This window comes from Numida meleagris, chromosome 7 (assembly GCF_002078875.1).
Source record: "Numida meleagris isolate 19003 breed g44 Domestic line chromosome 7, NumMel1.0, whole genome shotgun sequence".
Lineage (NCBI taxonomy): Eukaryota > Metazoa > Chordata > Aves > Galliformes > Numididae > Numida > Numida meleagris.
The window spans coordinates 1562556-1577827 of NC_034415.1; the positions used below are offsets into that span (position 1 = coordinate 1562556).

The window sequence follows — 15272 nt, forward strand, 5'->3', positions numbered from 1 at the left end:
ACTACTGGCCTAGGTAATAACTTGTAGACTAAAGGATATCTGTATAGCAAGGGGGAGGGAAGGCTGCTTGGTCTCTTTCTGCAAATTACTACATTTGATTCTGATGGCTTTTGTTTCTCATAGGGTCGTTCAGAAACACGAGCCTGCTCAGGACCTTTGCGGGAGAGATTTCTATCATAGCTGGATATTTTAACAATTATTTCAGTTTACTTGCATTGTCTTCTGCTTCTGCAAGCAATCCTTTCCAGAGAACATCCATACCATTTATGAACTTAGATGAATTGGACTCTCTCGTTGATTCACTTATTTTGAGTTTTGAACTCGAACAAGGACAGCAAAAACCAGTATCTCAGATTCCTTGTAATGAAACTGCTGAGACTGAAGGAGGACGGGTTGAAACAGGTGAAGCTGAATTTTCTTGGAAACAAAAGGGAGTTCCAAAACACATTTATAAACTCGAGTCACTACCTGCATTTCCGGGGGAGCTCTCACCTGATAGGGTGATAGAGTGGGTATAAAATACTGCTATCAAAAATTCAGGGAAACTTTTTTCCTTTACATGAAGGGAAGGTAACATATTACTCTGCTAAATGTATGCTAAAACACACTGCTAGTATTGATTAGTAAGTGATATGGAAATAAACAATTTTATTGTATGATACTAAGTGCCTAACATTTCCCAGGGAAAAAGAAATTTAAGACTTTGTTAGAGTTCAAAATATAGTCTTTTGTTTTAATAAAAAATTTAGTATAGACTAAGCTTATAAGACACAATTAAGTACAGTAAGTATATATTTAAAAAAAAAAAAAAGCAATGAACAACCAAAGAAAACAAAAACATAACTTGGACATGACGTAAAGTAAGATATTAGAAACTATTGGGGGAAAAACAGGAAACAATATAAAAACTTTAGGACATGGCATCTTTTCGTTTTAGGCCTTTGACTTTGGTGCCTTAAGTTAGGAGTAAGGGCACTTAAGAATAAGGTAGATGATATGGGTACCTCTTCTTATTTTTTTTTTCTTAACCTTGTTGCTTCTCCTCTGCATTTTGACCTAGTAGGGCTACAGCAACTTGGAAGTGTTGTTTTTTATACCTTTCATACACCAACTCTATTTAAAAAAAAAAACAAGCGAAAACAAACAAAAAAAACCATTGTATTTATTTATGTAGGGGGAAGAGATATCAATAAGATTATAAAGTATTTTACAGATCTTTATTTTTAGTGGTTTTGTAGTCTATTGAAAAATCTGGTCTTAAACTAGCGGCGCTAATGGTCTTCAACTCTGAAGCAAGTTCATGTTGCGTGGCTAGAAGTTGTCTTTGATTGCTCAACTCACTTCGAGTACTATTCACAGTGAACTAGAAGCATAGCATTTCCTAAATAATATGCAAATCATCCTGTGAGACTGTGGAGAGTTGCACTGATTGCTGCACAATCTACAAGTAAAACAAGAGTGTATGTATTACAGGCATAGGGCTAGTTGAAGTTGAAGTTTCACACTTAATAAGTGAAAAATAAGGCAAAGAAAGTATCATGACTAAGTCTACGCACATCTCTATCTTTGACGAGTGTTCTGCAAGTGACTCTGATGTTCTCTGGAATTATAAAAAACAAACAACAAAAAAACCCTCCCATTGATAAATGCAAGAGGGTTTTGTCCATATCGCTGATTTTAGAACATTACTGCTTTCTCGTCATGTGTTTGATTAGCTTACAGTCCTGCCTTACTCTGAGGTATAAATTTTCTAGAAATGCATGTTGTTATGGCCTGGACTTAACTGTGCTACTCTTCGAACTATTTTAAAGAACATTGCTATTTGTTATTCATTATAATTTCATCTTTCTTTGCAACTTTTACTAGGATGTGATTTATTAGAAGGACAGGCAACAGATCTACATCTTAGCCCTTTGTGTGGATTGTTTCCTACACTTTTACTTACAGAATGACAGCAGCATTAGAAACAAAGGAGCTCTGCTATGCCAAAAAGAAAAATGGCATTCCCAATCAGCTACTTCCTTGCGCTTTTTCCCCATAGTTATTGTTTAACTGCTTACCTTCAGTCTGCTGGCTGAAGCCAGTGAAAACTAACAGCAAAAATGGAAGTGTTTTAGAATATTTGTTTTTTATCGCTAGATTCCAGGAGGCTTGGACTTAGCACACCTGACAGTTGTGGTAGGAAAACTAGGGTCTGCAACATACATGTTTTCCTTTACGTCGAAGCTTGGGAGCCACATATTCGTAGCTATCATCTTTACTTCCAAGGGAAAGTGCACAGCATCTTGAGAATGTTGGTCTTTGAGAACAGTTCAGGCTTTTAGAATTATTTTCTGTGAATGGGCTACAGTGAAGAGAGTTAAACATCCTTTTTCTCTGAAAATTGAATTGCTGTTTTTTTGGGGTTTTGTGCTATTCTACTTTGGAGGGAAATGCAATTATGCTGAACTAGTAATGTATTATCTGAAGGCTAGTTTACCTTATTACTCTGTCCAAAATTGTCGTGCAGCACTGTGCTGCCATCAAATAAATAATGTTATTATATAAAATTTATTATTATTTAAAATGTGTTAAATAACAGTATTTATTGTATCTGATAATGTGTTTCTTACTTGAGGTGCAGGGCTGTTTACAGTAGGAAAGTGATTAAGGCCTTTACTAATCTCTTCAGGGGCTAACAAAGTATATTGAGTTATTCAGGTTTCTGTACTTCAAAAGCGAAGAGGAACTTGGTGTACTTCTGTAAATGTATGATTTCGTATTTGGCAGAAAGATCTTAAAAAATGAAACTGATTTTTCTGTACCGTATACCTACGTGCTAACACTGTAAAGAGTGAATCTAGATCATGTTAACTCATTGTAATTTTTACAACTTCAAATGTAAATTCCTTGTTGGTTTTCTTCTGTATAAAGTTGCTTTTGAGACCTTTGTCATACTTGTTGGGAGCATTCTGAAATACTAAAAAAAGTCGTCTTCTGTAGAACTCAAGTGAAACAAAAAAACTGCCTTGACCTAAGTTCATTCCTCCACTACGAGGATATTTAACAGCACACAGAGGCAGAATACTTGTGATGTGATCTATGTCTATTAATGCTGTAATAGTCGGTCTTTTACAATTTCTGCTTAGATAGTGATGTCAAGGTTTTTTCAAATGTGTCACTCAGTGATGTTCCTTCTGCCAGGTGATTAATCATGCTTGCCTTTCTGGTGCTTAATGCTCAGAAAATGTCTTGGTTTTTATAGTTCTGTGTGTCAATAACAGAATTTATCTACTACTCTTACTTTTTAAAAAGGAAGGTCAAGTCTATCACAAGTCGGGGCTCAAACTGTTTTTCAGTTTTTAGTCTCTTTAAAAATCAGGAGAAAAAGACCATGCTAGCAAGGGGATTTCTGATGGAGTTCTAATGGAGCTATCAGTGGGCTGATGTGCAGCTTCAATCGTATCAGGCTTGGCTTTTGAACGTCAAATGAAAATATTGCTAATAGCTTGTACAGCTTGTCTTCCTCCCTTTCATAGTATCTGGGCTTCTGTAGTGGAAATGCTTTGTCATGGCTTGAAGCAGTGATGGAGCACTTGGTGGGAAGGCATGGCCAACCCAGGGGAGCTCAGGTGCATGCAATGCACCTGAGTGACCGGAAGGGGTGTACCATCAGGGTAAGGTATATTTATAACTATAGGTTGATCAATCTGTAAATTATGAATGTCAAGGAATTGTGATCATGCCAGGCAGATTTGGGGATGAATTGATAGGGTTATGAATAGAACATACGTTTGTTCCTTTCCAAGAAGTTACAGGTAGGTATGAGCTAGGATCACCTCAGTGTAGCCTTTGTATGTAGCAGATAATGCCTTTGTGGATGTGGTTAGGGTTATGTGAAGGTCTGCTGGTGATCTCGCACAGATTTGGCCAATTCCTGCTATTCTGGTCTCTTGCAAATTCAGCAGGACCACGAGTCTGCAGCCTCTCTGCACCTGGGAGAATTTCATGGGGTGCCTCTTGGGACACAAGTTTTGTCTCTGTCTTGCTCTTTTTTTGTTAACTGTTTTTCGCTGTAGCCATAGGTACCTATAGATCTCAATCACATGTATTTGCAGAGAAGGGGCTTCTATGGTATTGGCCTAAACTTAGTTATTAGCACAGAGAGGACGGGCAGTGGGGAAGGCATTAAGAAGAAACCTTTAGAGACCGGAGTGGGATTTACTTTGTTTTGTGTACTAATGTAATCAATAGTTTGTGGGGATACCTTTTTCCTTTCCCTTCCTTTCATGTTCTCCCTTATCCCACCATGAAAACATTCTTCAGTCAGAGTTCAGGTAAAACTCTGTGCACTTTTACCAATGCATTATATTGATTCTGAGAACGCTGATCTGCTACTTGACTACTTTATTACAACTCGTTTTAATCCCTAATCGGGATAAAATAATCTTTGTTTTAGATGAAGATAATCACGCTGGGAGAAGTGTATCTTCAGGATATGAATACTGGATTACTTGAGAAGCCTTCAAATAACCTCATCTTTTGAGACTTAATGTATGGAAAGGAGCTTTTACAAAAAGGAGCACTCTAGTTATGCCTCTTAAAGAACAAGTACCAGTGTTAGAAATTAAGGATATGTAAACTCTAATTGACTGACTCATAAGAATACTGTAGGAGAAGAAAACCAGCAAGGTGCCATTTAATTTGATCCAGTAATGTCACCTGGAAGAAAAAAGGAGTCTACGTCTGCTTCAGTTCTGCAAATATAAGCTGCTCTTTTTGGACAGGAAATTTCCTTGCATTCATTATATGCTGTAAAATACTGTGATTAGATGAGTCTGGTTGCTTGCAGAAATCTACGCAACTCTTCTAATCTCATTTTCTAATCTCATCATGGTAAGGTTGTTTGTTTTTGTTTGTTTTAGAAGGCTATTTGAATTCCCTTCCTGGCTTTCATGGGAACTGAGACTGATGCGTTTTAGAAAGGAAGGGCTGTTCGCTTTCTTTGAAGTCCTAATCTTTCACTTTTACATAAAGTTACAAGTTGTATTCGTCTTTATTTTTTCATCTGCTATTTTTAGGACTTGTTACGTAGATGTAACAAAACTTGGTTATTTATTTTTTCCTGCCTTCTATTTTTTGTTTTCATTCTTGTTGTTTTGTCGTGTCTGTTTTTGTAGTAGTGTTAGTTTCTAGAACAGGAAATGATACATGTTCTAATCCACGTTTGTATAATTTGACTGTTGCAGTGAAAACAAAACTGAAAAAGAGTTCTCGTGAGCTGACATTTCATCAACAGCAAGCAGCATAAACTGCCTAAAAAACTAATCCTGCAGGTATTTCTCAATCTTGTAAGGTGATTTTGAATATCTCAGTTAATGTAAGTACAACTAAACTGTAATTAGAGAAGTTTACGAAGAGTTGAGGGAAACGAAGGGAGATATCAAGTAAACTTCTACTCATCTCTAATAATGAAAGAAAAACCCAAACCAAAAAACTCCAGACGCATGAAGTTGAAAAATATACTAAATGGCTTTCATCCAGTTTCCTAATGCCTATTGCAGGCATTACTTCATTAATCTTTACGCAACTCTAGTAGGCTAATAACAAATACTTACATTGCTATATGCTACTGTCTGAATATTGTATTTATATTTTTTGCATATAGATCTATATATAACTTAGAGACAAACATCAGAAGTTAAAAACAACCAAACAAAAACCCCCAAGCCTACAAATTAACCGTGATTGTTTCGATTTATTTAAGAGTCTGTGGGTTTATTGAAACTTTGTGTTGATTTAAGTATACGTTAAATGGCACCAGTGTGTTTTAATGAGTACAAAACTCTGCATTTGGTCTTATTGCCAAACTATTTGCACCTTATATTGCTATAAAAATGTTGTCTTCTTGTAGTGATATGTGTTGTTTTATCTCTAATTTTCTGTATAATTAACACATTCCTACAACTCCCCATAGTGTGCATGGTGTGATAAAGAGATTCTTTACATTGAAAAAAGAAGCTGTGATATACACTGACGTAAGTGTATTGGTGCAAAATCTTGCACTCAAATGTAAAGTCACAAATGTAGCTATCTAGCTAGGTGTATACATATAGATGTAGAAAAAGCAATACGTGTAAAATGGCACAAGAACTGGTCATAGATCTGAAATACAACTTAGTTCCCAGAAGCAGAAGAAAAATGTTTATGTACTTGAGCTCCTGATAAGGAAGCAGGATGTCTAATGTTGTGTACATTTTTACTGTGATGATACGTTTCTAATACCTTTGGATTGGTTACTCTAGAGCTGTCAGTGGATTTGACTACCTTCTGAGGGTTTGTCCTGGCCTCGGTATTGAGTTTTCAGATAATCTTTTTAATTTCTACTTTCAGTGTGTCTGTTTATACAGATGAACACTTCTCCAGTTTTCTACCGAAGTCTGCTTCTTTTTATTTGAATTGTGTGTTTATTTCTCATCCTTACTTCCAGGAACCTGTTGTGCTCCAATTTGACTGTAATCTTAACTGCACCGGAGCAATCTGGTGTAGTAACCTCTACAACAGAAGTCTGACCTCTGCTACGACTGCATTTGGTGCTTCTGTGATAGCTCTTAGCCTGGAAGATTCTGTTGGGTTTACTGATGGCTAGAGGGAATTTGAATATTTCTCTGTATTAATACTGGTGTTATTCAGGCATTTAGCATCAGGAAACAGTTCCAGGATGGAATTCAGAAATTATATTAATTCAGTAGTACAATGTTTGTATTTAAAGAATTATACTTGAGTATTTTAATTACAGATGTTTTAAATGTACTGCTGTGTTTTCTATTAATGTATAAAAATCTTCTTCAAGATTGACAACTAAGTATAGTTTTTATAAAGCAATAACTGTTGAAGATGAGGGTTCACATACATGGGGGAGAGAGAGAGAAAATGTAAATTTACTTGAAAAGCAGCAAATAGAATCTGAAATGCTCTTTTTTCCAGCTTTTGCTGGAGGTAAGCTCTGCAGAAAAGGACGTAGGTTCTTTGGTGGACAACAGGTTGGCCATGAGCCAGCAATGTGCCCTTGTAGCCAAGAAGGCCAGTGGAATCCTGGGGTGCATTAGAAAGAGCGTGACTGGCAAGTCAGGGGACATGATCCTCCCCCTCTACTCTGCCTTGAGGAGGCCGCATCTGGAGAGCTGTGTCTAGTTCTGGGTTTGTTCAAAAAAGACAGGGGTCCCCTAGAAAGAGTTGAGTGGAGGGCCACAGAGATTATTAGGGGCCTGGAGAGTCTCTCTTGAGGAAAGGCTGAGAGCCCTGGGACTGTTCAGCCTGGAGAAGATTGAGAGGGGATGTTATCAATGCTTACAAATATACAAATGGTGAGTGTCAAGTGGATGGGTCAGGCTCTTTGTGGTGGTGCACAGCGATGGAACAAGGGGGAGAATGGCCACAAACTGGAACACAGGAAGTTCCATATGAACATGAGGAAAAATTTCTTTACTGTGAGGGTGACAGAGCACTGGAACAGTGCCCAGAAAGGCAGTGGAGTCTCCTCCTCTGGAGATATTCAAAACACGCCTGGGCGCTTTCCTGAGCAACCTGCTGTAGGGAACCTGCTTTAGCAGGGGGTGGAGTAGATAATCTCTAGAAGTCCTTTCCTACCCCTACGATTCTGTGATTTGTTTGCAGTGTAACTTTACAGTCTGTATATGCCCACGTATGCAAGGAGACAAAAAAGCCCGAGGTGGCTCAATGAAATATCAAGTTGAAATGTGCTAACTACATGCGTTGAAGCAAAGATATTTTGCTTCAAAAGTAGAGTGTCCTACAGCTTTATTCTGGACTACACTGAATGCAGGTGTCCTAAGCAGTTTCTAAAAGCAAATTTTGCACAGAAGACTTTACAAAATCAGAAGGGTGAGTGGGAATAAAACAAATGATATTTTCATACTCCTGAGCTATCTTTATCAGGTTTGTTTGCTACTGGTAAATGGGACTCAGTTTGTTGATATTCCATTTTGTTCCCCCACTACTGTCTCCCACTGGAAATTATTTCAGAAGTTCTGTGTATGCTTCTTAGCCCTGAAATTTCAAGACTATATTCCTAAAAACATTTCTTACGTAGTTAATAATTAATGTGTGGAGAAGCTTATGTCAGTGTTGACTTAGCCGGCCTTCAGTTCTTGGTTACAACCAGTAATATGCAAGTTTAATCTCTTCTCATAATCTTGGATCTTTCTACAAGATAATTAATCAAGTGGTGAAGTATATGTATAATATATGTTATGCATGATAAATTACATAAGGTATAGCTATATATATATGGGCCGCTCTGAAAGTAATGCCTCTTATTTTATTATGTTGTCCTGTTAAATCGGAGGTGGATGTTGGTGATATGGCAGGAGAAACTGAACCTTCCTGCCAGTATTCTGTTGGTTTTGTTGCTGTGTGACAGATGGCAGCAGAGGGGCAGTCTGACAAAATGGTGCCTGACATGGAAGTGCATGTGAAGCAAAGGTGTGTCACTGAATTCCTCCAGGAGGAAACAATGGCACCCACTGGCACTCTTGGATGCTTGCTGAAAGTTTCTGGAGACCAAGCAGTGGATGTGAGGCAGTGGGTGGTACGTTTAGTGGAGGTTGGCCATGCAGATTTATTCAAGTATGGCATGCAGGCTCTTATTTGCAGCTGGTGGAAATGTATAGTTAACGGTGGTGACTGTTGAAAGATAGCGTTGTGTAGCTGAGAGTTTGCTCTATCAAATAGCATTATTATATTCTTTCCATCTCTAGTTTCTTTGTAGTTTCTGTGGAAATAAATAGGGGGCGTTACTTTTAGAGTGACCTACATACATAAGTTACATGTAATATATCTAAACTTTCTATGCTATGCTTGTTACTCAAGAGCATGTAGTCTGAAGAGAGGTATGCAAAGGTGTTCATTCCTTTGTACTTCTCGTCCTGCTATGCAACAATATGTTAGTTATTCTAATTTTGCTACTTAACAGGAGAAGGAATCCGGATGGTTATGTAAAGCTGCTGATGGCATGCTGTTAGGTAGCACTGAGAAAAGAGGAAGCTGGCTGTACGTAGCAAAAGACCGATAAGCAATGGACTACTGCAATGAGGGTATTAGATCACTTACTTTTGTTTCTTGGTTGTAAGTAGCTTTTGTCAACATCTCTCTTAATAATCCACTGCATCTGCCTAAGGCGTTACCATAGGATTGAACCCAAGCTACTGTCATGTTAGTGGGTCACTGACTTCTGGGATTACCCAGAGACGCTGCAGGCTTATGTGGTATTGAGGGATCCATACAGAGACATCCTGACACAGCTTTTCTTGGACTGTGGGCCCCGTAAACATTCTAGTAGCAGGAGCACCTGTGTCTGTGTGCTGCCGTAGGTCTCATGACTACTTCAGCAGATAGATGGGATAATTCTCTGCGTGATCCTACAATGCAGTTGAACAAAACTTCCCACTGCCTGGACCAATTCACTAAGTTTCTGTCCAAAATCATTTGTCTTTTTTTGGCATTTATTTCACTGTTCTGTTAGCTTTGTACTAACCTACACTTTAATTCTGACACTTGTCAGCACACTCTGTGAACAGCATTTTCAGAACAAAACGATGGACGATAAGAATTCTTAGAGGTTTGTGATCTTTCTTTTATTATTTAGAAAGGGGAAAAAGAAAAGATCTGCTGGGTTATACCTTGTCTTTCTTGAAAAGAGTAGTCTAAAGAAGATGGATATTTGATGGGAATTCGAAAAAAATCACTCCAGTAAGGTGGTGGAAAAGCTTGGTCAAATGTTAAGCTGTTTATTGAAAGATAGGCTTAGGTGTTTGAAACCTACGTCACAGCTTACCGCAGCAGTCTTAGCCATTCCAATTTCAGCCACTAGATGGAAGTGTCTCATAAGGATTTTGAAGTTGTGAGCCAGCAGCGCCGGCTGAGTGAGTATGGGAGCAGTGTCATCACTAGCTAACTTCCATACCATATTAGCAAAAATTATTGTCTATAGGATATCTTTCTATTGTGTGTTCCTGTACAAACAATTCATCTTTAAGAATAAATATCATTTCTCCACGTGAGCGAAGTTGCACGTTTTGCAGACAGATCAGTATTGAAATTGTCTCCTGATGTATGCATCAAGTTTTGCACTTGAAGTTGTGGGTGTGGGTGCTGCTTTTCGGTTTCTTTAATAGTTCTTAGAAAGCCAGGAATAGATGCGTTTTTTGGCAGATAACATTTCAAAAGAGCATTTCTCTTCACAGTTCTCTTTACAGAGTACTGATACAATTGGGTCGTGATAGCTGCAGCTTGACCTCTCTAACTTCTGATGCTACTGAGCTGTTGTAACGCTACCTCCTGTTCTCCTGCTGTGGCTCAAATTACATGGGAATCTACAGTGCTTCTCATCTAGCAGATCCCAAAGTGCTTTGCAAAGGTGAGAAACTATTTCCTATTCAGCAGATGGAGAGAAAGTATTCAAACAGATTAGAGGGTTACTATCTCTGTTACGCAGCAAATCTTGAATTGTATCTTTATGGACAGCCCTTACTGAAGAAATAATTTTTTCTGCAGGATCTTTCCTCTGCATCTGGTGTTTTTAATATTGAGAGAATAGTCATGAATGAGCTGTCACGGAAGTTTAGTTTAGTACCTACCGTGCACAGATAAGACACTGTATTGAAACTTAGAGTTAACTTTCTAGAGGCCCACTGTAGACAAAAACCTTGCACGCAATGATAGCTGAAGTAGGCTTGATTACTTGAACTCAAAAGCGCTGTGTGCAGGTGAGCCCTGTGGTTTCGTTTGCCTTGTGCTTGTACCTAGAACCCCAGTGGAACTTGCTTTTAAAACTGCCACCTAGGTTGACCCCTTTTCATCCTCCTTGAAACTAGACACCCACAGTTTTAGTTGACAGCAGTGGTCGAGGAAACATGAGGCTTCAGTCAAATGCACAATACATAAAGCTTGTTTATGACACTCTATTGGTAGGTTATGAAGTCCAGAGAATTAAGATAGCTCTGGGCTGTGTGCTTCAACCCAGTAATGCCGTATCCTGAGAGGGCACTTCTCAGTACAGAGGTTGCTGGTTGAGACAACAGTCATCTGCTCTTCGCAAATGCACAGAGAAGGAAAACAGAATAGCAGGCTTTTCTCCTGGTTTCTCAGATAAATGGAACTTTGAGAGAAAAAAAATTCTGAACGCTAAAAAAGAAGTTATTGAAAGACTGCACTCTTAGTAGTATCCAATAGACGGTTTGTGAACTGTTGAAAGTCACCCCAGTAGTCTGGGAATGTGGAACGCTGCGTAGCACCCTAACCTAGAAGTCTCAACTTTCCTGGTTCTCGTGGCTGGTATATTTAAGTTAAATGGGATATTTGTTTGGGACTAGAGATACAATGAGACTCTGAAATATTCTCCAGCCTTACTAAGGGTCCTAAAAGATGAAAGCTATGCATTTAATGGGATGTTGGTATCTTTTACTGTTGCACAATGCTAGCATGATTATTACTTAACAAAAATTCCTGTCGTGATGTGTCTTCATCTGCTATGTGTTTTTGAGAAAGGGGTCATCTGGCATGCTTTTTCAATAGGAACACAATAATTCAGTATATAGTGCAGCATACCAACAGCTTTTCCTACTTATGTTTGGGCTGTGAAGTCACTATAAGTACTAATAAAAAAAAAATTCTTACTATAGAATTGAAAATGTAACTGTAAATGCACAAAGTCATCTTCATGTTGAATAAAACAATTTTGTTTTTACAGTTGCATTCCCTGACTGTAACATTTGAGAATTTGCAAAAATCAGGAGCTGTGTACGCTTCTTTTGACAGATTATTTATGTTCTTTATATGATCAAAAGAATCATAGAACTAGCTAGGTTGGAAAAGACCTACAAGATCATCCAGTCCAACCATCCACTTAGCACTAATAACCCCACTAAACCATGTCTCTCAGCACAACATCTAAACAGAGGCCAATAAAAGCCATATTCATGTAGAATAGTGGTTTCTGGCTGAGTTATTAGGTTCCTGTTACATTCATCCAAACCTGGTATGGAATGGATTTCCATGTTTTCTTTGCAAAGAAAGAGTAAGTACATTCTTATGGGTGTGCACATCTGATCTGTTTTCTATTACTTCCATGCTATCAAATATCACAATATTCAGAGCACAGCGATATATTCCATCTACACGAGATGCAAACATCGATGTTTGTGCTGCCTGTAGTTGCTTAGCCTGTGCTTTGTCTGCTGGAAGCACTTTGCTGCCTTAGGGTTTTCTTGTTTATTTTCATATGAAAATTATGTAGACGTTTCTATCTTAGTGTAAAGAAAAACGAAGGCTGTACAAGGAGATTGAAAAAGATATAACTTTGTAATTTGCCTCTGCAGAGATTCCATCAGGCATTTCATTAGATCAAGATATTTTTTGATGCTATTTAAATCGCATCAGTGCTTAGCGTGTAGTAGGTATTTTCCAAACCTAGAGGAAATCTCTATCCCAAAGACTTGAGAGCAGAAAACAAGAGGAGAAAATTTTCGTTAGTCAATTATAGCTGAGAAAGCTTGTTTATATAATACAAGTAGTTGTTCTTATGTTATTATTCCTAGAAGCACCACCTAGGAGAAGGGTGAATTGTACCAGTTTTGAAGGGAGGCCAAGGAAGGGGGGAGAACAAACCTGACCTAACAAATTCCTTAAATCTACAGCATGGTGAAGACGACAGAAGGTATGAAGATAAGATGCGTGTTAAATTGAGGTGCATTTATGCTGTACTTAGTGAGCTTTTTATAGGGTTAGAAAAGTAGTTACAAATTCCATGTAACTTACGTGACTGATACTCCTGAATTTCCCCAGCATGTTTACTGTGTCTGTTCTGCAAAGCCAAGGAGTCCAAAATAGTCACCTATTTATCAGAATAATTATAATAAAAAACTTTAAAGTAGGTTATATTCCATGAAGAGCATATGCAGCTCTCAAAACTTTGGCCTGGTAATAGAAGATATTCAAGATCAACATGAAAGGTGTCTCTTGACAGTCTTTATTTTATATGATGGCATCAATTGTCAAAGGGAGAATTCAAAAACTAAGCGTATTCCTTTCCAGTGCTAACTGTAGGCTGCTGTTTACTTGAATAAGTAGTATAAATTATGGCTGTTTTATTCTGTGCTGTTGTACAGTAATTATTCCAGGATCTCTTTAGCTTTTACATCAACTAGAAAATTATTGATGCTGCGTAAATAATGCAAACACTTGGCAAACACAAGTGTGATGAAGCCGTATAAGTTGCACGGATTTGTAATGTGGTCTCTGAAAAACACTTGTGCCGCTTTCTGGTAAATAGTAAAATTTCCATGCATGCCACAAGCAGTATCTAGCTCTTGTAAACTTATACCACTATTACAATAAAAAGGTCAAATACAATTCTTCAAAGACAGGGCAGCTGCATAAATAAGGAGGTTGTTCAAGTGTTGTATTATAGGTGAGATTTTCTAAAAACGGCCGTGTTCTTTGGATGCACAGATACTGCTGACTGTAAAGGGTCTCCATCTTCTATATCTTCATGATTATTCTGAAAACCTTCTTCCAGCCTTAAAACTGGCATTGCAAAGAGATACGCAAAGTGCACTTAATCCTTCCAAGTGGTGGCTTTAAGTATCCAGGCTTCTGATAAAGTGTTTTCTTTCATGTTTAGTTGAGCTTAAAGCTTTTGGTCTGTCAACACTGGACTGAATTCTATGAAACGGTGAGCACCGGGGGCTGAAATTCAGATATCTCCACTCTTTGTTCCAAGAGATCTGTCTGTTAGGTTTGCCTTCTGAAATGTATGGAAAGATGTTCATATGTCATCCTTTTAAGATCTTGTCGAACTTGCAGTGGGTAGAAATGTTTTTCTTTCTGCTTTTATTTATTTATTTTGTTACATCGTCTGAATCTGCAACTTCGTTTTGGTATGGACAGAGACGGATTCAAGAAAAGCAGGAATTAAAATGCATTTAATGACTGGAAAATTAGTGAACAAGCAAGCAAATTACACGACTGCCTACTCGATTGTTCTGGTGAATAAGTATCATTGCAACAAGTACTGAACAAATTAGACTACTCCTTCAAAACCTGCAGAATTTGCAAATCCAAATGAGCTGTGGATAGATGCTAATAGTGAGCAGCAATGTCCTGCCAGTCCTTCGTTCAGGATACAACTCAAATTCATCTTACCTGGAGTGTCAAAGGAAAGTAAGCTTATTAAAACACACTTATGATACAACAGATATTCTCTTACGAACCAAACCATACTTGTTTCAGTGCAACTTCGTATCTAGTGTATATTTTGTCATATTTTATGTGTAATTCTATTTGTTCATAAAATGAAAACTCTATTTGAAGATACATTTAAAAATGATAGGGTATAAACTGTTTTATACTGTAGGTTGCCTTGAAGATACAGTCCTATCTGTCAGCTGTTGACTTCAAGTTCACTGTGATGACCACCCGTAGCACAGCTTATTGAAGGCAGAAAGGAAAATTTAACACAAAATTCAAATCAGTGAAATATAGAACACAATTAGGAAGAAAGGTATGTGGATATATTAACTGTTGCTTGATATTTTTAATGCAAATACCTATATTTTCATAAAGTAAGCAATACAATGTCCCTCTGACATTTTTTTCAGATGAACAATTATTCAAGAGGATTACAAGGCTGAGTAGTCAGTTTTTGAGAGGTGGAGTGTAGTTTAGTTGGTAGGCCTGCTGTGATTGGAATTGATTAATGGGTGTTGTGATAAGCATAGAAACAGATCAGTGGCAGCTTATCCTGCTTTCAGCTGTCACAGCTGTGCCTCTTCACTCTTCTTCTGGCCCTATCATGCTCCCTGGCAGCCTTTAAAGTGCCTCCTTCCCTGTGGAATTTCTGCAAATCATTTACTCAAATGCCAAGATGCCATAGAAGCAGCTGTTTCTGAGAAAATTTGTTCAGGCTTACATATGTGTTGTGATGAAGAATATTGCGTTAAAGACTCCTTTCCTCCTGCACTAGGAAGCATGCTGTGCCCTCCCCTGAAAAGAGGGTTCTGATGGGCAGGTGCACCCCTTAGTCAAGAACTTATAACCCTGGCTTGCACAGTGACATGGTTTGCAAACTGCTGGCTAAGTGATATCGCTGTTTCTGCTTGACAGTTGCAATAAACAATCACTGAATGTTGATTTTATAGTAATAGCTTTATAGAAGCAATGTTACGGTATGTTAAAATCCTGGTAGCTGCCATTTTTGTTGTAATGGGGTAAAG

At 38.0% G+C, this 15272-nt stretch overlaps 1 protein-coding gene across 29 annotated transcripts in view; it reads left to right on the forward strand.

The window, feature by feature from the left end:
- The window catches only part of KIF14 (kinesin family member 14), a 190195-nt gene that overhangs the window by 27011 nt on the left and 147912 nt on the right, over positions 1 to 15272 (forward strand). For 17 of the 29 annotated variants that reach the window (XR_002441355.1, XR_002441365.1, XR_002441348.1 and 14 more), the window contains exons 30-34: positions 124 to 402; positions 4439 to 5315; positions 10245 to 10417; positions 12597 to 12715; positions 13948 to 14560. Coding sequence is in view for 6 of the 29 variants with exons in the window: in XM_021405424.1 (XP_021261099.1) it covers positions 124 to 518 (395 nt within the window). In the remaining 23 variants the exon portion in view is untranslated. Of the gene's footprint in view, positions 1 to 123; positions 2933 to 4438; positions 6793 to 10244; positions 10418 to 12596; positions 12716 to 13947; positions 14561 to 15272 lie in introns of those variants that run through there. The other 12 variants (XM_021405424.1, XM_021405427.1, XM_021405425.1 and 9 more) reach the window with 8 other exon arrangements.